General features: G+C 46.1%; 2 protein-coding genes across 2 annotated transcripts in view; both read left to right on the forward strand.

Moving 5' to 3' along the window:
- si:dkey-237i9.1 (SEC14-like protein 1) overlaps positions 1–15,217 on the forward strand; it is a 45,602-nt gene extending 30,385 nt beyond the window's left edge. The window contains exons 9-16 of the mRNA XM_066663271.1: positions 1,608–1,696; positions 2,393–2,463; positions 2,752–2,923; positions 3,517–3,651; positions 3,933–4,067; positions 4,301–4,552; positions 5,114–5,292; positions 9,469–15,217. Of these exons, the coding sequence (XP_066519368.1) occupies positions 1,608–1,696; positions 2,393–2,463; positions 2,752–2,923; positions 3,517–3,651; positions 3,933–4,067; positions 4,301–4,552; positions 5,114–5,292; positions 9,469–9,574 (1,139 nt within the window). The 3' untranslated portion in view covers positions 9,575–15,217. The remainder of the gene's footprint in view (positions 1–1,607; positions 1,697–2,392; positions 2,464–2,751; positions 2,924–3,516; positions 3,652–3,932; positions 4,068–4,300; positions 4,553–5,113; positions 5,293–9,468) is intronic.
- A 3,113-nt stretch (positions 15,218–18,330) lies between these two features.
- LOC136692782 (endonuclease V-like) overlaps positions 18,331–26,133 on the forward strand; it is a 14,763-nt gene continuing 6,960 nt past the window's right edge. Inside the window, exons 1-4 of the mRNA XM_066666457.1 lie at positions 18,331–18,684; positions 24,357–24,528; positions 25,117–25,251; positions 25,795–25,834. Coding sequence (XP_066522554.1) covers positions 18,644–18,684; positions 24,357–24,528; positions 25,117–25,251; positions 25,795–25,834 — 388 coding nt within the window. The 5' untranslated portion in view covers positions 18,331–18,643. The remainder of the gene's footprint in view (positions 18,685–24,356; positions 24,529–25,116; positions 25,252–25,794; positions 25,835–26,133) is intronic.

A 26,133-nucleotide genomic window follows, 5' to 3' on the forward strand; every position in this document is an offset into this window, starting at 1 on the left:
ATATTTTATTAAATTATTATTATTATTATTATTATTATTATTATTAATAAATAAACTGCATTTTCCACTTTTCAAAATGTGAACACCAAACGTTTCCATGGGGCAAGTGGAAAACTGCATTCTTTTTTTTATCGATTGTTTTCCAGAGTAATTCCTTTAAATAATTTAAAAAGTTCCCTGAATGCAGGAGTTAAAGCAGCAGTCTGTCGTTCTACACAAATAAACACAACCTGCTGTAATCAGCGCTGTCTGTGAATGAGCATGGAATTCAGATGAAGCATTGTTTATGTGTAATGTGCATGAATATCAGAGGCATAATTCAGTCTATTTTAATACGTTCTCTGACACTGTTGGAACTGTGACACTGGTGGAACACAACCTTTTGTCTCAATCTTAACACCAGCTGCTGATGTGGGAAAAGGTCTCACTATGGACCAAGTAGAAAATAAAAGGTCTACAATATTATATAATTTATATATATAATGTTTTTATATAATTGTGTTTATTGAAAGGTTTACGCTTTTTGGAGACGGAGTTTTGCTCCGACAGCAACAAAATCTGTTTGTAATTTAAAATAATCAGTTTAAATGGGTACCTTCTGTTTACATTGTGTGTGTTTGGGGATTGAGCGAGTGTTTGGGGATTGAGCGAGTGTTTGGGGATGGAGCCGGTGTTTGGGATGGAGCCGGTGTTTGGGATGGAGCCGGTGTTTGGGGTTGAGCAGGTGTTTGGGGTTGAGCAGGTGTTTGGGGTTGAGCAGGTGTTTGGGGTTGAGTGAGTGTTTGGCATGGAGCCGGTGTTTGGGGTTGAGCAGGTGTTTGGGGTTGAGCAGGTGTTTGGGGTTGAGCGAGTGTTTGGGATTGAGCAGGTGTTTGGGGTTGAGCAGGTGTTTGGGGTTGAGTGAGTGTTTGGGGTTGAGTGAGTGTTTGGGATGGAGCCGGTGTTTGGGGTTGAGCCGGTGTTTGGGGTTGAGCCGGTGTTTGGGGTTGAGCGAGTGTTTGGGATTGAGCAGGTGTTTGGGATGGAGCCGGTGTTTGGGGTTGAGCCGGTGTTTGGGGTTGAGCCGGTGTTTGGGATTGAGCGAGTGTTTGGGGTTGAGCCGGTGTTTGGGGTTGAGCAGGTGTTTGGGATGGAGCAGGTGTTTGGGGTTGAGCAGGTGTTTGGGGTTGAGCAGGTGTTTGGGGTTGAGCCGGTGTTTGGGGTTGAGCAGGTGTTTGGGATTGAGCGAGTGTTTGGGATTGAGCGAGTGTTTGGGATGGAGCAGGTGTTTGGGGTTGAGCAGGTGTTTGGGATTGAGTGAGTGTTTGGCATGGAGCAGGTGTTTGGGGTTGAGCAGGTGTTTGGGGTTGAGTGAGTGTTTGGGGTTGAGCAGGTGTTTGGGGTTGAGCAGGTGTTTGGGGTTGAGCAGGTGTTTGGGGTTGAGCAGGTGTTTGGGATTGAGTGAGTGTTTGTGATTAAGCGAGTGATCGAGTGAGACTACATAATATTGAGTGAGCGAAATGATTCAGCAAGTGTGTGTGTGATTGCGTGAGGCTGTGAGATTGATTTTGTTTGTGTGTGTGTGTGCTCAATTTGTAAACCTGTGTGTGTGTGTGTGTTTTCTGCAGATGGTCGTCCGCTCTATATCCTGCGTCTGGGGCAGATGGACACTAAAGGCCTGGTGCGAGCCCTGGGGGAGGAGTCTCTGCTCAGACATGTAAGGACTGCCCCTCTTTAACATCCTAATGCATCACAGCTGAAAGAAAACCTTCTCCTTATTTTCCAGTTTCTCTTTTAATTGTAATTGTGTTTTTTTTGTCATGTTACGGTGACTGTGTGTCGTATTAAAAATCACAATTCTTACTTTATTCAACCAAAAAAAGAGTTAATTCTGAGCTCCATCAGGAAAAAGCTGCAGAAGACTGTGAGGGGTTTGTTCTGTTCTTGGGGAGAATACTGTGTCCAAAAGTGCGAGTGAGTGTGTGTTTAGACCAGTTACAGACGAGGACTTCAGTGTTTTTTTGTTAAATAAAGTGACAATTGTGATTTTAATACGACACACAGTCACCATAAAATGACTAAAGAGTGGAGGGAGGGTTTGAATTTTGATTTTAAACTGTGGACCAATAGAAATGCTCCATGTTTTGGAAATACAGAAACATAACTCTGTGCCCAAGAAGTGTGTTGACACCCAATTGCTCAGCATTTCCTCTGAAATTAAGGCCATTAACTGAGGGTTGGCCCTATTTTTCTCCTCCATGAAGGCATTTCACTAGATACAGGAACATGGCTGTAAGGATTTGATTGTATTCAGAAGTCAGATAATGGTTGGAGCTCCATTAGTCCAACGCACATCATCCCACTGCTCCACAGCCCTGAGTAAGAAGGTGTGTCTGTGTTTTGAATGTTTTAGGTGCTGTCCATCAATGAGGAGGGCTTGAGGAGGTGTGAGGAGAACACAAAGGTCTTTGGCCGTCCAATCAGGTGTGTGTGTGTGTGTGTGTGTTTGCCCATAAACGCTGTCTGCCGTATGTTTTCAGTTTACAAAGCAAACGCTCACCTTTTATCTCTCTTCCATCTCTCTCTTTCGCTCCTTTTGTTTTCTTCTTGCTTTTCACTCTTCTTTCTCGTCTTTTTCTTACTGTTCTTAACTCCCACACTTTCTCTCTCCCCTCCATGTTTCTCTCTGCTCCCTCACTCTCACTCTGTTCTCCCTTTCTCTCATCTTTCTCCATCTCTGTTCCTTCTTTCTCTCTCTCTCTCTCTCTCCAGTTGTTGGACGTGTTTGGTGGACCTGGAAGGGTTAAACATGAGGCACCTGTGGCGTCCTGGTGTAAAAGCATTGTTGAGGATTATTGAAGTGGTGGAAGCGAATTATCCCGAGACTCTCGGCCGTCTCCTCATCCTCCGAGCGCCCAGAGTTTTCCCCGTGCTCTGGACTCTGGTGAGACGCTCCAAATTTAGCAGAGAATAATAGCACATCGACCACGGAGGTCCTGTTAAAGTCCTGTAATGGCTAAACGTTGTAGGCTTTAAGAAGTCTTTATTGTATCAGGATTAAAAGGTTAGATGTTAAAGCAAAGGCACTTTAATTTCTGCTGGAGGATCATGGAGGGACCTCGCAGACTTCAAACCACAAGAGCTGCAATTCCCAATAAGGCAGATATCAATGATTTTGCTTTGGGAAATTGAGCCCAGTAACACACCTCATATCAAAGGCTTGTAGATGAAACTGACCAATCAGAAGCAGGCAAACACGCAAGATAAGTGACATCACAAACATTTTCTCATAGAAATTCACTGTTGTACTTTAGGAAATGAGTATATTTCTGTTTATTTAGTTACTATTGCAGGTTGTTTTATAGTAATAGGGTAAATACTGCCCTCTTGTGGCAGTGCTGCAGACGTACACACACTGTCCGGAGGTGAAACACTTCATACACTGCCTTTGTGCTTGCTCCTGATTGGCTGAGCGCACAGAGCATACGCCACTCGTCTTCTCGTTCCTGACTCCTCTTTTCTCGTGTCCGTCTCCAGGTGAGTCCTTTCATTGATGAAAACACGCGGAAGAAGTTCCTGATCTACGCAGGGAACGATTATCAGGGTCCCGGGGGTCTCGTGGATTACATCGACAAAGAGATCATCCCAGACTTCCTCGGAGGAGAGTGTATGGTGAGTGGGTTAGTGTGTGTGTGTGTGTGTGTGTGTGAGAGAGAGACTAGGTGAATGTGTGTGAGACTGGGTCAGTGTGTGTGTGTGACTTGGTGAGTGCATGAGTGACTGGGTGAGTGCGCGAGGGACTGGGTGAGTCCACAGCTGTGCTCAATTATTCCAAGCAGTCTCTGGACCCACATCGACCCTGATCAGGGTGAAGTGGTTACGGAATGTGAATAAATGAGTGAATGAATTCACCTGAATTCTGTTTTTCTTTTTTTTTTTTTAATGTGTGTCAGTGTGAGGTTCCTGAAGGCGGCTTGGTGCCCAAGTCTCTGTACCGAACGCCAGAGGAGCTCGAGAACGACGACATCAAGCTGTGGACCGAGACCATCTACCAGAGCGCCAGTGTGTTTAAAGGAGCTCCTCACGAGGCAAGACACACACACACACACACACACTGTCTTAATTGATCAGTGTTAATGAGGAGAAACAGATTCAGCTGATACCTCTGGTGTTAGAAAGCTCTAATCTCTCCAGTGCACGGAAGCCCCACTCTTGAGTGATCCTTCTTCATTTTCACTGCCGATGCTGCCCCCTAGTGGAGGTAAAAAGGCAACACCCTTGCTTCCCTTTATCTCAGTATTTATTTCTCTCTCCTCTCCAGCTGCTGATCGAGATCATCGACGCCTCCTCCGTGATCACGTGGGATTTCGACGTGTGCAAAGGTGACATCGTGTTCAACATCTATCACTCCAAGAGGGCTCCTCAGCCGCCGAAGAAAGACCCCCTGGTGGCCCACGGCATCACGTCTCCGGGGGGCAACAACGTGCAGCTGATCGACAAGTCCTGGCAGCTGGGGCAGGATTACAGCATGGTGGAGTCCCCCCTCACCTGCAAGGAGGGAGAGAGCGTCCAGGTACTGTCTAAAATTCCTTCTTGGCAGAAGTCAGTGTTGATCTTTTCTGTTTTTCCAGAAGAGAAACAACATACTGTTGCCCTTTAGTGACCAGTAAACGGTGTTTGGCCTTACTTTTTCACTGCACTCTACTGGACTCTTTCAATTTACGAGCTGCCGTCGTGAGTCGGATAAAAACAAACGTGATCTCTGCTGCAGCTGGAGATTTTACAGATGGAGAGTTGGTGCTGGTCGTCTGCGTTGCGTGGCGTAGAGTGACGACTCTCTCTGGACGATCAGCGCTCTGCAAGGTTTACACGCCACGGTTTAGTCCCTACTCGACTCGCTCTGAACCACGAGAGAACAGCCACTAAACAAGAACCCGCTTCCAGAACCAGGACCTGATTCACCTGGTGGAGGAGGAGAAAAGACGAGTCGAGTCGAGTCAAGTAGAGATCCTGCAGTGGATCAGTGCAGCATTGGTAATCACGAATGGGGATTCTCCACTACCATACTTAACTCTCCAACATCTCTCTTTCTCTCTCTCTCTCTCTCTCTCTCTCTCTCTCTCTCTCTCTCCAGGGTTCTCACGTGACCCGCTGGCCTGGTTTCTACATCCTCCAGTGGAAGTTCCACTCCATGCCCGCGTGTGCCACCACAAACCTGCCGCGTGTGGATGATGTGTTGGCCACTCTGCAGGTCTCCTCCCACAAGTGTAAAGTCATGTACTACACTGAGGTCCTGGGCTCGGAGGACTTCAGGTAAATGAGCACTGGGTAGAACCTCTGTGAACTGTTCTAACCTCCATGACTTCCCTCGTATACAGGAACACAGCACCGAGAGAACCAAGACAACTCTTAAAGCCTCTTAGAGAGGGGCGTTCTGTGAGATTCACCCAGTGGGAGTCTAGTGTGACCTCTGCTTTTTTCACGCAGAGCTTAATCTGTGCTTATGAAAGGATTTTAAAAGTATTGACACATTCCATTCAATCTGTTTATTTTGCAAAAGGACAGCTGTTTCCAGACGTGTTCAGATGTTTCCAGTGGTGTGTATGGGAGGGTTCTTTATAGGATGAACACCAGCACCGCTGCATTAGCCACAATGTTTTAGCATTTATTTATTTAATTGACTTTATTTAATTTAGTCAAAGCTGCTGAGAACACTGTCCAAGCCTGCTGCCTCTCTCTCTCTCTCTCTCTCTCTGTCTCTCTCTCTCTCTCTCTTTCTCTGTCTCTCTCTCTCTCTCTCTTTCTCTCTCTCTCTCCCTCTCTCTCTCTCTCCATATATTTCTCATATTGCCTTTCTCTGCGCTCCTCTCCTCACTGTTTTCCTTTCCCTTTCTGTTTCTCCCCGTAAAGAACGGCTTGCTGCGATGTGCAGAGTTTGTAAGTGATTTGTTTGTTTGCTGTTAGCCTAGCATTAGCGCCATGCTCACTAACCTCTGCTGTGTTGCAGTGTAGCGCCCTGCTAACAAAAGTAAAACCAAAGCTCTTTTTGTTAGCATTAACAGCATGCTATGAACAGCACTGTTAAGCTCTGGACACACGCTTGGCTCGGTGTGGGTTAAACTCGACCAGAGGAGGGGAGTCCAGCACTGTTTCGGATTTTTTTTTTTCCTGTTCAGAGACAGAGCAGATCTCAGCTCAGTGCGTCGATCCGTACCCTCACAAACGTGTGAACACTTCATTATTGTAACATGTTTCCATTGAAAGGCAGCTCACGAGACAAGAATCTAACTGCTCTGTCGTCCCTGAATGAACCAGTGTATGCACCATAGAGTGGGTCCCCCACATGATGGGGGCCATTTTTGAAATAGGTTTAGTACAGAATCTCAGACTCTGATAGATACCGGGCACTGGGTGTCAAACTCTACTCACAGATGACCTCTGAAGGCCTCCTCCGAAAGTTACATAGTGCAGTTTCTGCAGTACTGAGCCCGATGTAGCAACAATAGAGGCGTTGTTCTCCCTGTTACAGCTCAGTGGAGCATCACAATGATTTTGAAGCTGTGATTTTAAAGTAAAAATTGCACAGTGTTGCTTTAAAGTAAACTTACTTCAAAGAAAAAGAAGTGATAGTTTATTAATAACCTCAGGAGGAATGTAGGCTCAGCATTTAACCCATGAATAGCAGTGAATAGCAGTGAACACACACACATTATTTGTTGCAACATAAACATAATAATGAAAGCTAACCGTTTAATAAGTGATTGTGATTATAATAATGACACTCCTCTTTAAAGTCGCATGGTTCGTGAGCAGACATAAGCTCTGCTGGTGCCACAGACCCCAGGGAATCACCGAAATGTGCTGGACTCTGTTGAGCTCCTCGGCTCCAGCGGGTAAAAGCATGTCAGGGTCTGGCTTAACCCTGTTTAAGACTGTGGTGTGAGATTATGTAGAGTTTAAGAGACATTTGCAGAAGGCCCTCACAGTGCAGCCGTTAAATTTTGCACAGTCACTTCCCCAAGCGTTGGACGTCACGGTGAAGACAGTGCAAGAGACTAAAGCGAAACCCAAGGCACTGAGGATGAGTCTCTGTCTGCTAACCTCGTCTCTGCCTCTTTATCTAATCTCTGGTCCTGAAGGAATGGTGTGAATGCTGACATGGCTAGTCGTGTGTTCCAGTGTTATATTAGCCATGCTAGCATGTTGAATCAGTTCTGATCCAACTATTCCTTTAACGTTTCTTAAATCTGCAGATTTCGCTTGTACACTGCACACGTTGCACGCTTTAATGGAATGGTTCAGAAACGTTGGAAACGGTTTTACACGTACTCCACACCAAGCCACTCAGCTGAGACGTGTCGGGTTTTAAAATATCAGTTTTGTACTGGAGCTACGAGGCTAACATTGCTGAGAACAAAATTCCCATGTAAAAGCATGTCTCAAGACATCTCTCAGTCCACTAAACCACATCCGGCTCTTTGTATAAGGTGCTACAGACTCGTACAGGTGTGGTTTAGGTCACGTTAAAGCCAGTCGGACGTACTGTTAGCTTTAAATAAAGATATAACCTCACCATGTTGCGGAACAATGTTCAGTACAGTGCTGTTGGGACTGGACTAATGTCCATGAGATACTAAGGTAATTTCTTATTCTACAGGAGTTCCTCTGTGATTTTATTTCCATCTGGTTCAGTCACATCTGTATTTGTCTCCCAGCTTCCCTCAGAAAATTACAAGCTCAATTACCTTCTGCTTAAGTCTGATAATTTTAGTCGTAATTCACGATTTTAATCACTTTTTATAAATTTCAGATGAGGTTTATTTGTCGTGTGCTGCTCTGTGTTTGCTCTGGAAACCGCTCTAATGTGTTTACGAAGCCCCAGTGTCTGTAAATGGGTAAAAAAACAAAGTGTCTAGGTCCGGTGCTAGGCTTTCTCTCTCTCTGCTCACGGCAGAGAAACGCCATCTGTAGGTTTTTAGACAACGGAGAGACTCCAAACGCTGAAAAGCACCAACCGAGATGAGGATGTTGTTCTATTCCTGCTCCATAGGGGGGTAACACCGACTTATTTTGCTGTTTCCGATCACTTAAGGTGGAGACAGCTAACTGCATTAGCGACAGTGCTACGAAACTAAACAGCTCGAGTTACACATGAGTTTCTGTGGGAATTCAAGCAGCGAATAAACACTTACAGAAGAGTTACACTTCAGAAACGTACAAACAACAGTCGTTATTTTCCCTCAAACAAATCATTCCCTATAGTGAATCTACAAACAGTTCTCGTGTGTTTGTGATATTAGCCTTTTATTTCCAGTAAAAACGAGAGTTTGTTATGTTAAGTTAATTTTATTCCCCAGACGCGTCTTGGCTGAACGTCAGCTTTGGGAGTAGCTCACTTCCTGTCAATTCGGTTTCTCTCAGAACTACTTCCTTTCATACAGTTCCCTCGCAGACCTCCTAACAGCGTGGTTTGGATGTGAGCTCAGCTCGGGCGAGCTTGTCTTGGCCTTTACTTCTGGCTTAACCTTTGAGCTAAGGCTTGGTTGCTTTTGGCTGGTGTGAATGTGAACGTATGTTTTCTGAGTTTTATTCTGTGGTCGAATTTACAGCACCGGTCACGCCCACTCATAAATCAGCTGGATCTATGTTCACATCGTATTCCGTCCTTATTTTATTTCTCTCCTGAATCTAACAGTAACACCACAGTCCTCAGGAATACTGCATTCAAAAATGCCTCTTTAGAGATTAAACCTAATAAGCTTTTGCTTTCCACAAACTTGTTTTTCGCAGTCTTAGCATTTCTGGATCAAGTGTTCCTGTTGTTCTTATTGTTCCTCAGTTCTGCCGCACGTGTTTTAGCTCTCACCCTCGTTCAGAAGGGACTAGTTTAATCCTGATTTAATGCCTTGGACGTTCTGTTGGAAGGAGAAAGCCTCATTGGGACAGAACTCGAATTCCTATAAGCTTAGGTACGCGCAACGTACTGAAAAGACTTGTGAAAAGTGGTTGGAGTCGTTGTTGCATGCTGTGCCAGAGCCTCGGGGCTCGGGATTGGGCATGGGGTTAACGCACAGTGGGACTTTTATTATGCCAGGGCTTTTATTTACAGAATAGTTTGGTGGTTGCTCAGCGTTCCCCGTTCTCAGATTCACTGAAGCTGTGAGGCTAAACTCACCACACCCAATGCCAAGTGTTGGCTAGAGGGGTGTAAAGCCACCCCCCCCCCCCCCTAAATTCTGCTCCAAAACTAACCATCCAACCTCAGTGCCATCAAATCCTCACAGTGATGTTCCAGTGTGGACACTATACTCGGGGAAAACTGCTAACTTTTCTGCCAAACTGTTCTGTAGCTGAGGGTTTGGGTTGATCTGCCTTTTTTTTGTTTGATATATGTCTGTTCTCATTAACAGTCTTCTCTCTCTCTCTCTCTCTCTCTCTCCATCCCTCTCTCCATCTCTCTCTCTCTCTCTCTCTCTCTCTCTCCTGTAGGGGCTCTATGACGAGTCTGGAGTCGAGTCACAGTGGCTTCTCTCAGCTCAGCGCCGCCACCACCTCCTCCAGTCAGTCCCAGTCCAGCTCCATGATCTCCAGGTAGAGCCCAGGGTCCGGACGAGCCGGACTCTCCTGAGAAAGGAGCCCATAGTTTTGTTCCAAAGTCCCCCCACCTTCACACTCCTCCTGCTCCTTCCCCAGCGGGACCTCCTGCAGCACGCTCGCACAACACGGAAGATCAGACCGAGCAAAAAATACACATTTCAAAGCAACCTGGTTGTGAGTTGTTTCTAAAAGGGCTTGGATCTGCGTCGCCATAGCGCTCGGCTGAGCTGCCGGTCAGTTCAGGAGCAGGATTCTGCTTTTTTTTGGGGGGGTTATATTTCCCTCCAGTGGCAAGTTGAAGTGACATTGTGTCTTTTGTGTAGTGATGGACTCGAGACGAGTGACTTCGGACCTTCTGAGGTGGATTTTTTTTTGTTTTGAATGCGAAAAAGAAAATGAATTAGCGCTGTTACACACAAACAAACGAGTGCACAAAGGCAGCACACACACGATACACACAACACAATACTCTGAATACTGTACACATTCGTTTACGCCATATCGCTGGGAGAACGTCCTTCTGGTGAAAGGTTTATAGGTCAAAACAAGTGCGGCTTTTTGGAGAAGGTATCCAGCAATAACTTAAGTATTTCTACGATTAGGGTTTGTATTTATCAGCGGACCACGACGTGGGGTCTTCTTCTGGGTGCTATGTGCTCTTCAGCGCTCGGCCTGTGCTCGTAGTGTCTGGCTGCTTTGGCTCTAGACGTACTCAGTGCTTTTTAAAAGCAGTAGAAGTAATAAGGTGATGAATTTAGCGCTGCTTGTAGTGGTGATTACGCTCGCGTGGCTTGGTTTTAGTTTCAAATGCGCGGGAATGCCTTGATTGTCTGAATACTTCGTCTACTGATCAGTTCCTATGCAGTTCGTCAGTCGGCCTGAGGGTCGCGTTGTGATTTCTAGGTCAACGGTAGTTATTCTGAGTGATGGGGGGGTGAATATAAAGGGTTTAGTGGGTGTAAACGTCCCCACAGTTACAATCAGGATCGTTTTAAATCGTTTAAATGCATGTAACTGTATTAGATAAGTTTATATCATTAAATAGATCCTAATTTAATAGAAATCTTACACATCGAGACCGATAAATATTAACCATCTCCAGGTTGGTTTGAATACGTTAAAGATGCCGAAGCGTCCGCCCGGTGGTTATTCAGATTAAGGGGGATAAGGACGGGATCTGGCAACCTTAACACTCCACACGTTTGAATTGTGCTGCTTGTGTAGTTTAGCTCTTTTTCAGAAAGGTCACTTTTTTAAAAGAGGGTCAGGTATCTGTTGATAGTATTTGCTTGAGTTTGAGTTGTAGACTTGAAGCGAGTAGGAGCTGCAGTGTGGTGCTTCGTAACGTTCGCAGAAGGCTGGGTTTCTGAATGTTTTCGTTAAAGTTATCAGAAATGTGAGCGCTGTATGTGGTGTTGATATTCAGGATTATCTCTAGGGAATCAAGACTGGAATCAGCTAAAAATGCATCAAACAAAGAAACAAATGTCTCTGAAATAAAACGGAAATCATTTTTAAAAATGGTGTATAAAGGCGGTCAGACTATAACCAGATGATCGCTCGTCGCTGCCTGGTGTCCGACACAAACCTCTCGTCCGGGGCGGGGTCTGGTCAGGAGGGCGTCGCCATTGGTTAATGACATTTTATGTGATAGGTCAATGCCTACAATGAAATGCATGCACTTTCTGCATTGAACGTCTGGGGCACTGAGCTGTCACTCAAAAACTCCTTCGCCGATTGGGTCTTTGGCTTGTGTCAGAAGGAAGTCCGGCAGCGTGAGTGAGTGGGAGAACAGCATCACAGCCGCTAAAGTCTGAACCATGAGAAACGGCATTTATTTACTCGCTCTAATCCTTATATATTTGATGTTAAAAATGTTTTTGGCACACATCTGATTCCATGGGTCTCATCCTCACGGTGGCGGTGAATGAAAGAGGTTGAGGTTGTTTACACTGAACTTTAGCCTGGTGCTTAAGGAGGTCGTGAGCCGTGGTCAAACGTCTGTTAGTGGGTCACAAATGAAATGATGAATTAAATAATCAGTGAATGCACTCCCTTTTTAAAACAGAGCTCCTGTTGAAACCTAGGAAGGAGGTTGGACTGCGGTTGATTTGGTTTGGTTGGGTTTAACCTGCTCAGATTCATGTGTTCATCCATTTAAACCAGTTACAAACAACTTTATATCAACACTGCGAGATTTATTTCAGTGTCCCTCAGTTATTAGGGCTCGGGATTAGTCAGAGCTCCTCTGATCCCAGAACAGTGTTTAGTTCCTGATCAGGCACAAACAGAAAGTGGGTGTGTACTAGATATGGGTTTATAGCACTGGAAATGTGTGTGCTCATCCACAGTGGGCTACAAGCTGATCAACAAGTGCTGCTGTTAATTACAGACATATGGAATGCACCTTAGCCAATCAGAAGTCTCAGTTTTGGAACATGAACGCTGATTGGCTCAGAGATGATCAATATTCATTCATTGTCTGTAGCCCTTATCCAATTCAGGGCGGCACTGGGTCTGGAGCCTACCCGGAATCACTGGGCGCAAGGCGGGAACACACTCAGGAGGGGGCGCCGGTCCTTCACAGGGCGACACACACTCACACATTCCCTCACACACCGTTCGTGTTATAATCTCTCACATTCAACAAGAACACAGTACTGTGTCTGAAACACAGCTTGTCCTTTGAACATCCAAAGAAGCTGTTTGGCGCTTAAAGGGTTCTGTCCATGATAACAGTGGTTCTCCAGATGTCATCTATGGTTCTATTCTTACAAACTCGACACAGTGATTCTCCACCCGAAGAACCGTTTCACCATGAACAGAACCTTCTTTTTAGTAAAGAACCCGTGGAGAACCACCGTTTTTAAGGCTGTGATTTAAGCACAAACTTGTGATAAATTCAGATACACCATCGTTTACTGGCGTCACGATCAAGGCTCCAGTACCCAGCCCTAAAGTCCACGGACTGTAATAAAGCTCAGTGTCAATGTCCGGTGAACGTAGGTTTAAATTTGAGTTTGGGTTTTAGACGAATTACAGATGGGGGACTCGGTGTTAAAGGTTTGTTGAATAAAACGTGAGTTGTTATTGTTAATAGTGCACAACAGTTTCCATAAATAACGTCTGGATTTTGAATTGCAGTTATATTTTACACTAAAACTCCCTTAAATATATTTATACACCTAATATTTACAACTCAAGCAGTCATCTGGGGATTAAAGGGTTAAACCAGGGTGACCTGTAACGTTGTTATGAAGTTGTTGTGGAGCAGGTTTACAGTCGGATGTGTTCTGGTGGAGGTCTAGCCACAGGGAGAAAGAGAAAAGCAAGTGTGGATGGGAGAGTGGAGTTGATCATGAGAAATGAGTGCAAGTTGTAAATGGTTTTTACATTTTTTTTTGTACGTACACACACACACACACACACACACACACACACTCATTCATTCAAAACGAACCATCCCCAAAACCTCTGGAGCACAGCTTCAACAACCAGAGGATTATGAGGAGACACTTCTGCGAGCTGAGGCTGGAGTGCGATGATGATGATGATGATGATATTGTTACGGCTTGAAAAGACAACATTTTTGCTTGTTCTTTAAAAAAAAAAAAAAAAAAAAAAAAAAAAAGCAAAAAAGAAAACCAGAAATGATCACTGGTCTTTGGACTTCAAACGGTGAAACAACCTGGCAACCCGGACCCAGCAGGTGAAGAAAAGGTTTCTCTTTGGTATCAACAAGGAACTGTAAACAAACAAACAAAAAGCACTCGATATATTTAACATAAGTGATGTGTTACATTTTCTGTGAGGGGTTTATTTCAACGTTAAAAAAAAAAAATGAGAATCCTCAAGCAGACGTTTGCTGATTGTTGCAATAACCGCGACCCGCTTTACCGTCCGGACACGCGCGGATCAGAGGGCTGCGTCCTGGGTGTCCGAACGTGTTTAAAGAGACTGTGTTTTCAACTCTGTTTTATTCTGTGTTTGTTTTAAAACCCTGCGCTTCTGTTCAGAACCAACGGGTCGGGCACAAAACGGCAAAACATTAAAGCTGGGGTATCTACTCTTTACATCCTGGTGTTGATATCAATCAATAAATCAATCAAATACTTTGGTCATAACGAGCGTCTGGAGGCGCAGGACATCAACACCTCGTCCAGCTGTTCCATTAAGACCTGGGGTTTCTCTCTCTCTCTCTCTCCCTGTTTCTCTGGGACTCCTCCAGCTGTAGTCCGGCAGTGCACACAGATGTGCTTTAAGGGAGAGTGGCTTTAAAAGGGCAGGTAAATGGGATTTTTTTATTATTATTATTTTATTTTATTTATTATTATTATTATTATTATTTTTATTTTTTTTTGCAGTTGGGTATTTTTAAAAAATATTCAAAACACCCTCTCCAGCTTTAATCTTTACAACAAACAAACACAATAATAACAATATTCCAAAAAAGAGCTTGTTCCCAAAACAGTTCTTCTTTGGTTCTTTCTTAAAAGCTTAATGTTTTGCCGTTCTGGTTTGGGCTCTGTTTGTTTTTGTACGGAAGTGTACTTCCCCGCACTGCACTCCTTTACACCCTCAGCATGCTAATGCTAGCCGCTATGGCACACCCTTGCTAATCTGTGTCTGTTTCACTCCTGTATGTTGAGAGATGCACATAACCTTTTCCTCAACAGTTTACAGTTCGTTTGAAGCAGTAGAAAAACAGCCTCCACCTTAAACCTGTGTTTTGACTAGCGTGTTAGCAAAGGAGGCTTAGCACAAGTAGAGGAGTGTGATTCTGTGCGCACAACTGTCCCCAAAGTCTCTGAACGAGTATCAGTGGTTTATTTGTTTAACTACAGCTCCAGAGCCTCGCAAACTCCTGACCGGCTCGACCAGCGATGCTAACGTGTGTTGTGTTGCTGTGGGGTTAGCGAGGCTTAGTGAGGTGAACAGCACGGCTGCTAAAAGCACATCTTAATAACAGTGGTTTCATAAAATCACAGATTTAAATCACTGCTGCGTATGAAATGTCCCGTTCTCCAAGAGGTATTCTGTGTTTAGCCGCATAGTTTCTTCAGTTCTGCACTGGAGCTACAGAGCTAACGTGGCTAACAATAAGTCTAAGCTAATTACCCTGTTAGCTCCAGTGCAAAACTAATGAGTGATTGGGTGAGTGTTAGTGAGTGACTGGGTGAATGTGTGACGCTATCCCCTGGTGTTTGCCTTACACCTAGTGATTCCAGGTTTGCGCTGAATGGGATGAAGCATTAAAAGAAGATGAATGAATGTGGATTTTTGAAGCGTTCACATTATAATTCAGTTTTAAACCTGGATATTTCAGCAGCCGTGATGTAACTCTGTAGAACCTGAGCCGACGCTTCAGTGTGAAGCCTGTGTTTAATGTTTGGGAAGTGTTTGTCTTTCTGGAGTGTCATTGGTGTTTGAGGGCTATAACTGTCTGTCTCCCTGTCTGTCTCTGTCCTTGTGTTTGTCACTGTTTCTCTCTTTAAATCAGCACATACTGTGCTCCCTCTTCATCATCACTGCATATCTTTTCTCTGAGGAATTGTGTGTAAAATAAGGAAATGAATTCTTGGAATTAATATACAATGAAAAATAGCGCCTTTACAATATTTGAAACTATTAAACTTGAATTATGAGACTGTGTGTGTGCCGGGTCTTATTTTCCTCCTCATTTTTGGCGTTTTAAATCAATCCGGATTAAACCCCTGAGTACTGCCCCCTGGTGGTTGTGCTCGGTAACCTCATGATCTTAATGTGAGCTTTAAAGAGTTGATGATTAGGAGAAATCATTTTATGAAGAGTTATTTGCTTTAAATTCACAATAATCTATTTTAAAGTTGTCTTGAATATAATGTAGGTTCTTCATCTGCACTAAAACCAGGCCCACGCTCACTGCCCCAGGGGGGTGTTTTCTAAACCAGTGAGTCCAGGATTTGGGCTTAAAGGCAACATAGACAGTTCTGGAGAACTACTGTTCTCTCAGCAAAACAAACACTGCCACGTGTTTGTGATCATTCAGAAGCTCCACATATTTTAAGGTGGAGCGGTGTGTGTGAGTAAGAAGCGACTGTATCTTTTAAGGTGGAGCGGTGTGTGTGAGTAAGAAGCGACTATCTTTTAAGGTGGAGCGGCGTGTGTGAGTAAGAAGCGACTATCTTTTAAGGTGGAGCGGTGTGTGTGAGTAAGAAGCGACTATCTTTTAAGGTGGAGCGGTGTGTGTGAGTAAGAAGCGACTGTATCTTTTAATGTGGAGTGTGTGTGAGTAAGAAGCGACTATCTTTTAAGGTGGAGCGGTGTGTGTGAGTAAGAAGCGACTATCTTTTAAGGTGGAGCGGTGTGTGTGAGTAAGAAGCGACTGTATCTTTTAAGGTGGAGCGGTGTGTGTGAGTAAGAAGCGACTATCTTTTAAGGTGGAGCGGCGTGTGTGAGTAAGAAGCGACTGTATCTTTTAAGGTGGAGCGGTGTGTGTGAGTAAGAAGCGACTATCTTTTAAGGTGGAGCGGTGTGTGTGAGTAAGAAGCGACTGTATCTTTTAAGGTGGAGCGGTGTGTGTGAGTAAGAAGCGACTGTGTCTTTTAAGGTGGAGCGGTGTGTGAGTAAGAAGCGACTGTGTCTTTTAATGTGGAGTGTGTGTGAGTAAGAAGCGACTATCTTTTAAGGTGGAGCGGTGTGTGTGAGTAAGAAGCGACTGTGTCTTTTAATGTGGAGTGTGTGTGAGTAAGAAGCGACTATCTTTTAAGGTGGAGCGGTGTGTGAGTAAGAAGCGACTATCTTTTAAGGTGGAGCGGTGTGTGTGAGTAAGAAGCGACTGTATCTTTTAAGGTGGAGCGGTGTGTGTGAGTAAGAAGCGACTATCTTTTAAGGTGGAGCGGCGTGTGTGAGTAAGAAGCGACTGTATCTTTTAAGGTGGAGCTGTGTGTGTGAGTAAGAAGCGACTATCTTTTAAGGTGGAGCGGTGTGTGTGAATAAGAAGCGACTGTATCTTTTAAGGTGGAGCGGTGTGTGTGAGTAAGAAGCGACTGTGTCTTTTAAGGTGGAGCGGAGTGTGAGTAAGAAGCGACTGTGTCTTTTAATGTGGAGTGTGTGTGAGTAAGAAGCGACTGTGTCTTTTAATGTGGAGTGTGTGTGAGTAAGAAGCGACTATCTTTTAAGGTGGAGCGGTGTGTGAGTAAGAAGCGACTATCTTTTAAGGTGGAGCGGTGTGTGTGAGTAAGAAGCGACTGTATCTTTTAAGGTGGAGCGGTGTGTGTGAGTAAGAAGCGACTATCTTTTAAGGTGGAGCGGTGTGTGTGAGTAAGAAGCGACTATCTTTTAAGGTGGAGCGGTGTGTGTGAGTAAGAAGCGACTGTATCTTTTAAGGTGGAGCGGTGTGTGTGAGTAAGAAGCGACTGTATCTTTTAATGTGGAGTGTGTGTGAGTAAGAAGCGACTATCTTTTAATGTGGAGCTGTGTGTGTGAGTAAGAAGCAACTGTATCTTTTAAGGTGGAACGGTGTGTGTGAGTAAGAAGCGACTGTATCTTTTAAGGTGGAGCGGTGTGTGTGAGTAAGAAGCGACTGTATCTTTTAAGGTGGAGCGGTGTGTGTGAGTAAGAAGCGACTATCTTTTAAGGTGGAGCGGTGTGTGTGAGTAAGAAGCGACTGTATCTTTTAAGGTGGAGCGGTGTGTGTGAGTAAGAAGCGACTGTATCTTTTAAGGTGGAGCGGTGTGTGTGAGTAAGAAGCGACTGCATCTTTTAAGGTGGAGCGGTGTGTGTGAGTAAGAAGTGACTATCTTTTAAGGTGGAGCGGTGTGTGTGAGTAAGAAGCGACTGTTTTTTTTAATGTGGAGCCGTGTGTGTGAGTAAGAAGCGACTATCTTTTAAGGTGGAGCGGTGTGTGTGAGTAAGAAGCGACTATCTTTTAAGGTGGAGCGGTGTTTGTGAGTAAGAAGTGACTGTATCTTTTAAGGTGGAGTGATGTGTGTGTGTGTGTGAGTAAGAAGGGACTGTATCTTTTAAGGTGGAGCGGTGTGTGTGAGTAAGAATTGACTGTATCGTTTAATGTGGAGCGGTGTGTGAGTGAGAAGCGACTATCTTTTAAGGTGGAGCCGTGTGTGTGAGTGAGAAGTGACTATCTTTCAAGATGGTGCCGTGTGTGAGTAAGAAGCGACAGTATCTTTTAAGGTGGAGCAGTGTGTGTGAGTAAGAAGCGACTGTATCTTGTTGGTGTCTGAAGTGTAAATTGTCTGTAAGTGTTTACTGACTGTTTGAATTCCCACAGAAACTCATGTGTAACTCGAGCTGTTTAGTTTTGTAGCACTTTCCCTCTGTGTTTACTTTCATGCAGTTAGTGCTCTCCTGAATTTAGAGTCAGTTCCACCTTAAGTAATGTAACTGTAACAACAAAAATAAGTCAGTGATCTGGATCATCTTAGAAAAACTCTTAGGGAAACGCTTGGGGAAACTGTTTGGACCTCACAATAATCTGGACCTCAGAACACTTGGTTACATCAGTGACACAGGGGTACAGCTACATAACATCAGAACGAATGATGTAATGGTTGAGTCTTCCACTTACACGATGCTGCCACCAGATGGCGCCCGTTACTAGAGAGTAACATACAGCCTCTCCTTGTATCTACGTTCACGGTCCATTCTCTCAGCCCCACTGACCACACAGGAGCATTGTGTAGTTCCATGCTGTAGTCCATCCGTTGCTCTGCATACTTTGTTAGCCCCGTTTCACCCTGTTTTTCAACGCTCAGGAACCCCACAAGGCAGGTATGATTTGGGTGGTGGGTCATGATGGGCAACTGCTGTGTCTGATCCACTCGTACCAGCACAACACACACTAACACACCGTCAGTGTCAGTGCAGCGCTGAGAACGACCCACCCCCCAAATCATAGCTGCCCTGTGGGGCTCCTGAACACTGAAGAAACAAACTGCAGAGCAACAGACGGACTACAAAATGGCCTCTGTGAGTGTGCTCCCTTCCTGGTCCTAAGTAGGGAGCGTGCTCGGATTGGGACGCGGCCCTTTCCCTGCAGTCACGATGCGGGAAGTGAACGCGGAGCTGAATGGAGGATCAGCGCGAGGAGCTCGTGCAGCGGTGGGAAAGGTTTGGGACACAGCGCTGTTTTAATGAAATTTGATTTTTAATGATTTTAACTTTTACTTTTGTTCAAAGACGCGGTTGAACAGATTTATCGTGAATATTTCTTTACAATAAGCTCAAAGGGAGCGCTCTTGTCTTAGTTACTTATCTGCTGTGGTCATTTAAACACACAACAACAAATACACTGTGTCCAAAAGTTTGTAGACAGCCCCCTTAAAGAGTAACTCTGGGAGGACCTGGAGTCCCGGGGTTGAATTAATCATCCACCGTTTCTCACTAGTCCCGCGAAGGCTGCCATCAAATCCTCACAGCAATGTGCCAGCATCTATTGTAAATAATTCTCAGGAAAGCAGAGACTGACCCTGCAGTGAACAGAAGAACAAAGTCCTGATTAATGCCCCTCAGTTCAGAAAGTGTCCACAAACTTTTGGCAACACAATGTTCTGCTTTATTTGAGTTTCCTTCTACTGACACACACTGGCCACTTTATCAGAAACACTCTCCCCTCTACTGACACACACTGGCCACTTTATCAGAAACACTCTCCCCTCTACTGACACACACTGGCCACTTTATCAGAAACACCCCCCCTCTACTGACACTCACTGGCCACTTTATCAGAAACACCCCCCCTCTACTGACACTCACTGGCCACTTTATCAGAAACACCCCCCTTCTACTGACACACACTGGCCACTTTATCAGAAACACCCCCCCTCTACTGACACTCACTGGCCACTTTATCAGAAACACCCCCCCTCTACTGACACTCACTGGCCACTTTATCAGAAACACCCCCCCTCTACTGACACTCACTGGCCACTTTATCAGAAACACCCCCCCTCTACTGACACTCACTGGCCACTTTATCAGAAACACTCTCCCCTCTACTGACACACACTGGCCACTTTATCAGAGACACCCCCCTCTACTGACACTCACTGGCCACTTTATCAGAAACACTCTCCCCTCTACTGACACACACTGGCCACTTTATCAGAAACACCCCCCCTCTACTGACACTCACTGGCCACTTTATCAGAAACATCCCCCCCCCTTCTACTGACACTCACTGGCCACTTTATCAGAAACACCCCCCCTCTACTGACACACACTGGCCACTTTATCAGAAACACCCCCCCTCTACTGACACTCACTGGCCACTTTATCAGAAACACCCCCCTTCTACTGACACTCACTGGCCACTTTATCAGAAACACCCCCCCTCTACTGACACTCACTGGCCACTTTATCAGAAACACCCCCCCTCTACTGACACTCACTGGCCACTTTATCAGAAACACCCCCCCTCTACTGACACTCACTGGCCACTTTATCAGAAACACCCCCCTTCTACTGACACTCACTGGCCACTTTATCAGAAACACCCCCCCTCTACTGACACTCACTGGCCACTTTATCAGAAACACCCCCCCTCTACTGACACTCACTGGCCACTTTATCAGAAACACCCTCCCCTCTACTGACACTCACTGGCCACTTTATCAGAAACACCCCCCCTCTACTGACACTCACTGGCCACTTTATCAGAAACACCCCCCCTCTACTGACACTCACTGGCCACTTTATCAGAAACACTCTCCCCTCTACTGACACACACTGGCCACTTTATCAGAAACACCCCCCCTCTACTGACACTCACTGGCCACTTTATCAGAAACATCCCCCCCCCCTTCTACTGACACACACTGGCCACTTTATCAGAAACACTCTCCCCTCTACTGACACACACTGGCCACTTTATCAGAAACACCCCCCCTCTACTGACACTCACTGGCCACTTTATCAGAAACACCCCCCTTCTACTGACACTCACTGGCCACTTTATCAGAAACACCCCCCCTCTACTGACACTCACTGGCCACTTTATCAGAAACACCCCCCCTCTACTGACACTCACTGGCCACTTTATCAGAAACACCCCCCCTCTACTGACACTCACTGGCCACTTTATCAGAAACACCCCCCTTCTACTGACACTCACTGGCCACTTTATCAGAAACACCCCCCCTCTACTGACACTCACTGGCCACTTTATCAGAAACACCCCCCCTCTACTGACACTCACTGGCCACTTTATCAGAAACACCCCCCCTCTACTGACACTCACTGGCCACTTTATCAGAAACACCCCCCCCCTCTACTGACACACACTGGCCACTTTATCAGAAACACCCCCCCCCCTCTACTGACACACACTGGCCACTTTATCAGAAACACCCCCCCTCTACTGACACTCACTGGCCACTTTATCAGAAACACCCCCCCTCTACTGACACTCACTGGCCACTTTATCAGAAACACCCCCCCTCTACTGACACACACTGGCCACTTTATCAGAAACACCCCCCCCCCCTCTACTGACACACACTGGCCACTTTATCAGAAACACCCCCCCCCTCTACTGACACACACTGGCCACTTTATCAGAAACACCCCCCCTCTACTGACACACACTGGCCACTTTATCAGAAACACCCCCCTCTACTGACACACACTGGCCACTTTATCAGAAACACCCCCCCCCTCTACTGACACACACTGGCCACTTTATCAGAAACACCCCCCCCTCTACTGACACACACTGGCCACTTTATCAGAAACACCCCCCCTCTACTGACACTCACTGGCCACTTTATCAGAAACACCCCCCCCCCCTTCTACTGACATTCACTGGCCACTTTATCAGAAACACCCTCCCCTCTACTGACACTCACTGGCCACTTTATCAGAAACACCCCCCCCCCTTCTACTGACACTCACTGGCCACTTTATCAGAAACACCCCTCTCTACTGACACTCACTGGCCACTTTATCAGAAACACCCCCCATTACTGACACTCACTAGCCACTTTATCAGAAACACCCCCCCTCTACTGACACTCACTGGCCACTTTATCAGAAACACCCCCCTCTACTGACACTCACTGGCCACTTTATCAGAAACACCCCCCTTCTACTGACACTCACTGGCCACTTTATTAGAAACACCCCCCCTCTACTGACACTCACTGGCCACTTTATCAGAAACACCCCCCATTACTGACACTCACTGGCCACTTTATCAGAAACACCCCCCCTTCTACTGACACTCACTGGCCACTTTATCAGAAACACCCCCCATTACTGACACTCACTGGCCACTTTATCAGAAACACCCCCCTCTACTGACACACACTGGCCACTTTATCAGAAACACCCCCCTCTACTGACACTCACTGGCCACTTTATCAGAAACACCCCCCCTTCTACTGACACTCACTGGCCACTTTATCAGAAACACCCCCCATTACTGACACTCACTGGCCACTTTATCAGAAACACCCCCCATTACTGACACTCACTGGCCACTTTATCAGAAACACCCCCCTTCTACTGACACTCACTGGCCACTTTATCAGAAACACCCTCCCCTCTACTGACACTCACTGGCCACTTTATCAGAAACACCCCCCCTCTACTGACACTCACTGGCCACTTTATCAGAAACACCCCCCTCTACTGACACTCACTGGCCACTTTATCAGAAACACCCCCCTCTACTGACACTCACTGGCCACTTTATCAGAAACACCCCCCTCTACTGACATTCACTGGCCACTTTATCAGAAACACCCCCCCTCTACTGACACTCACTGGCCACTTTATCAGAAACACCCCCCCTCTACTGACACTCACTGGCCACTTTATCAGAAACACCCCTCATTACTGACACTCACTGGCCACTTTATCAGAAACACCCCCCATTACTGACACTCACTGGCCACTTTATCAGAAACACCCCCCATTACTGACACTCACTGGCCACTTTATCAGAAACACCCCCCATTACTGACACTCACTGGCCACTTTATCAGAAACACCCCCCATTACTGACACTCACTGGCCACTTTATCAGAAACACCCCCCCTCTACTGACACTCACTGGCCACTTTATCAGAAACACCCCCCATTACTGACACTCACTGGCCACTTTATCAGAAACACCCCCCCTTCTACTGACACTCACTGGCCACTTTATCAGAAACACCCCCCATTACTGACACTCACTGGCCACTTTATCAGAAACACCCCCCTCTACTGACACTCACTGGCCACTTTATCAGAAACACCCCCCTCTACTGACACTCACTGGCCACTTTATCAGAAACACCCCCCATTACTGACACTCACTGGCCACTTTATCAGAAACACCCCCCCTTCTACTGACACTCACTGGCCACTTTATCAGAAACACCCCCCTCTACTGACACTCACTGGCCACTTTATCAGAAACACCCCCCATTACTGACACTCACTGGCCACTTTATCAGAAACACCCCCCCTCTACTGACACTCACTGGCCACTTTATCAGAAACACCCCCCATTACTGACACTCACTGGCCACTTTATCAGAAACACCCCCTTCTACTGACACTCACTGGCCACTTTATCAGAAACACCCTCCCCTCTACTGACACTCACTGGCCACTTTATCAGAAACACCATCCCCTCTACTGACACACACTGGCCACTTTATCAGAAACACCCTCCCCTCTACTGGCACTCACTGGCCACTTTATCAGAAACACCCCCCTTCTACTGACACTCACTGGCCACTTTATCAGAAACACCCTCCCCTCTACTGACACTCACTGGCCACTTTATCAGAAACACCCCCCCCTCTACTGACACTCACTGGCCACTTTATCAGAAACACCCCCCTTCTACTGACACTCACTGGCCACTTTATCAGAAACACCCCCCCTCTACTGACACTCACTGGCCACTTTATCAGAAACACCCCCCTTCTACTGACACTCACTGGCCACTTTATCAGAAACACCCCCCCTCTACTGACACTCACTGGCCACTTTATCAGAAACACCCCCCTTCTACTGACACTCACTGGCCACTTTATCAGAAACACCCCCCCTCTACTGACACTCACTGGCCACTTTATCAGAAACACCCTCCCCTCTACTGACACTCACTGGCCACTTTATCAGAAACACCCTCCCCTCTACTGACACTCACTGGCCACTTTATCAGAAACACCCTCCCCTCTACTGACACTCACTGGCCACTTTATCAGAAACACCCTCCCCTCTACTGACACTCACTGGCCACTTTATCAGAAACACCCCCCTTCTACTGACACTCACTGGCCACTTTATCAGAAACACCCCCCCCTCTACTGACACTCACTGGCCACTTTATCAGAAACACCCCTGTCTACTGACACTCACTGGCCACTTTATCAGAAACACCCCCCTTCTACTGACACTCACTGGCCACTTTATCAGAAACACCCCCCTTCTACTGACACTCACTGGCCACTTTATCAGAAACACCCTCCCCTCTACTGACACTCACTGGCCACTTTATCAGAAACACCCCCCTCTACTGACACTCACTGGCCACTTTATCAGAAACACCCTCCCCTCTACTGACACTCACTGGCCACTTTATCAGAAACACCCTCCCCTCTACTGACACTCACTGGCCACTTTATCAGAAACACCCTCCCCTCTACTGACACTCACTGGCCACTTTATCAGAAACACCCTCCCCTCTACTGACACTCACTGGCCACTTTATGGAAAACCCCAGTGTTGAAGGTGGGAGTGCAGTGTGAGACCCCCACAGTGAGGGGGCAGTCTGTTGTGTGCAGGGAGCAGGAGAGTCTGAAGCAGCGTTTGATTGAAGACGACACCGAGGCCTGGGAGAAGACCCCCAGCTTCAGCGGCCTGTGCCGAGTGGGGGGTGTGGATCTGTCCTTCATCAAAGGGGACGAGGTCAACGCCTGCGCTCAGCTCGTCGTGCTCAGCTTCCCGGACATGGAGGTACATTCGATTTTTTGAACCCCCAGATTTTTCAGGGCTGTGTGAACACATTTTGTCAAATCAGATTTGAGTCACTTTCACATGTGGTCCTGGATTGGATACGTATCTGATCCGTGGCTGTGAGATATGAGCATAGAGCTGTTGCCTCCAGTAATCAGCATGGCAAAACACCAACAGAGAGGCTGGAGCCGTGTCCCAAATAGCGCTCTATACTTCCCTAAATAGTGCACTTCACAGATTATGAAACTAAAACCATTACACAAACACAGGGCACTAGATCGACTGGAAGATTACTAGAAGCTTATGTCTGAATATTAACAGCTTTATAATTCGACATACAGTGCACTATACGTGCAGAAACTGTTATTTTATGACCTACACTATGCACTACATAGGATTGGAAGGAGACATTTGGGATCGAACCAATCTCTTGGAGCAACAGTAAAAGCTGCCTGGCTTCGTTCACCTTGTACTGATCACGAGGAAAATGTGATGAACACATGAGCTACTGCCGACAGACGTCAGACTCTCTCTCTCTCTCTCTCTCTCTCTCTCTCTCTCTCTCTCCCTCTCTCTCTCTCTCTCTAGTTGTTGTATGAGGTCAGTGAGATGGTGACCCTCAGTGCTCCGTACATCGCTGGGTTCCTGGCCTTTAGAGAAGCTCCCCCCCTTTTACAGCTTCTAAAGAAACTTGAGAAAGATGAGCCCTCCTTAATGCCCCAGGTTACTTACACACACACACACACACACACACACCTCTCTCTCTCTCGCTCATGTATTGACTGATTCATGGTGTAAACTCTCCTTTTCTTCTTTCTTCCTCCATCTTTCACACTCTGCCCACACATCACTCCTACACTCATCCGCTCTCCTTCTCTCCTTCTCTCCTATTCACTCTCTCCATTCTCCTTCTCTTTATTTTTTCTATGATCAATTCTTTTATTTCTTCCTACCATTACCCTCTATGCATTTTCATCTCTCTCTCTCACTCTTTCTCTCCTTCTTTCTCTCTCTCTCTCTCTCTCTCTCTTTCTCACTCTTTCTCTCCTTCTCTCTCTCTCTCTCTCACTCTCTCACTCTTTCTCTTCTTCTCTCTCTCTTCATCACGATTCTTGGACTCGTCCTGTATTTATTCGCTGAGATGGTGAATGTTTTCTGAAGTTTATTTTCCAAAGGAATAATCATTTGTTTATTTGTGAGAATAAAGCCTCCTCCTCTCTTCATCTCTCTTTGTACCTCTCTCTCTCTCTCTCTGTTGTGTTGCAGGTGGTGTTTGTTGATGGAAATGGTCTTTTTCATTACAGAGGTGAGCTGGGATTTGAGGTCGGAGCCGTCTTTAAACGGAGTTTTTAGAGATATTTCAGAGGGGCGCAGACATCAGATCCCCCCCAGGGCTCAATGCAGGGGGAGATCAAAGGAAATAAAAACAGGAGGTTATTAATTAAAAACAATAAAAAACAGAGAGAACCTGGAAATCAACGGCACAGGACCCAGGGTCCGACCAGAACTTTATCGTTTCCAACACCACTTACAGCACAAGACGTGTGTGTATACAGATTACTGCTGGACTCCTTACATCTGTGTGTGTGTGTGTGTGTGTGTGTG

The sequence above is a fragment of the Hoplias malabaricus genome, chromosome 3 (assembly GCF_029633855.1).
Source record: "Hoplias malabaricus isolate fHopMal1 chromosome 3, fHopMal1.hap1, whole genome shotgun sequence".
NCBI lineage: Eukaryota > Metazoa > Chordata > Actinopteri > Characiformes > Erythrinidae > Hoplias > Hoplias malabaricus.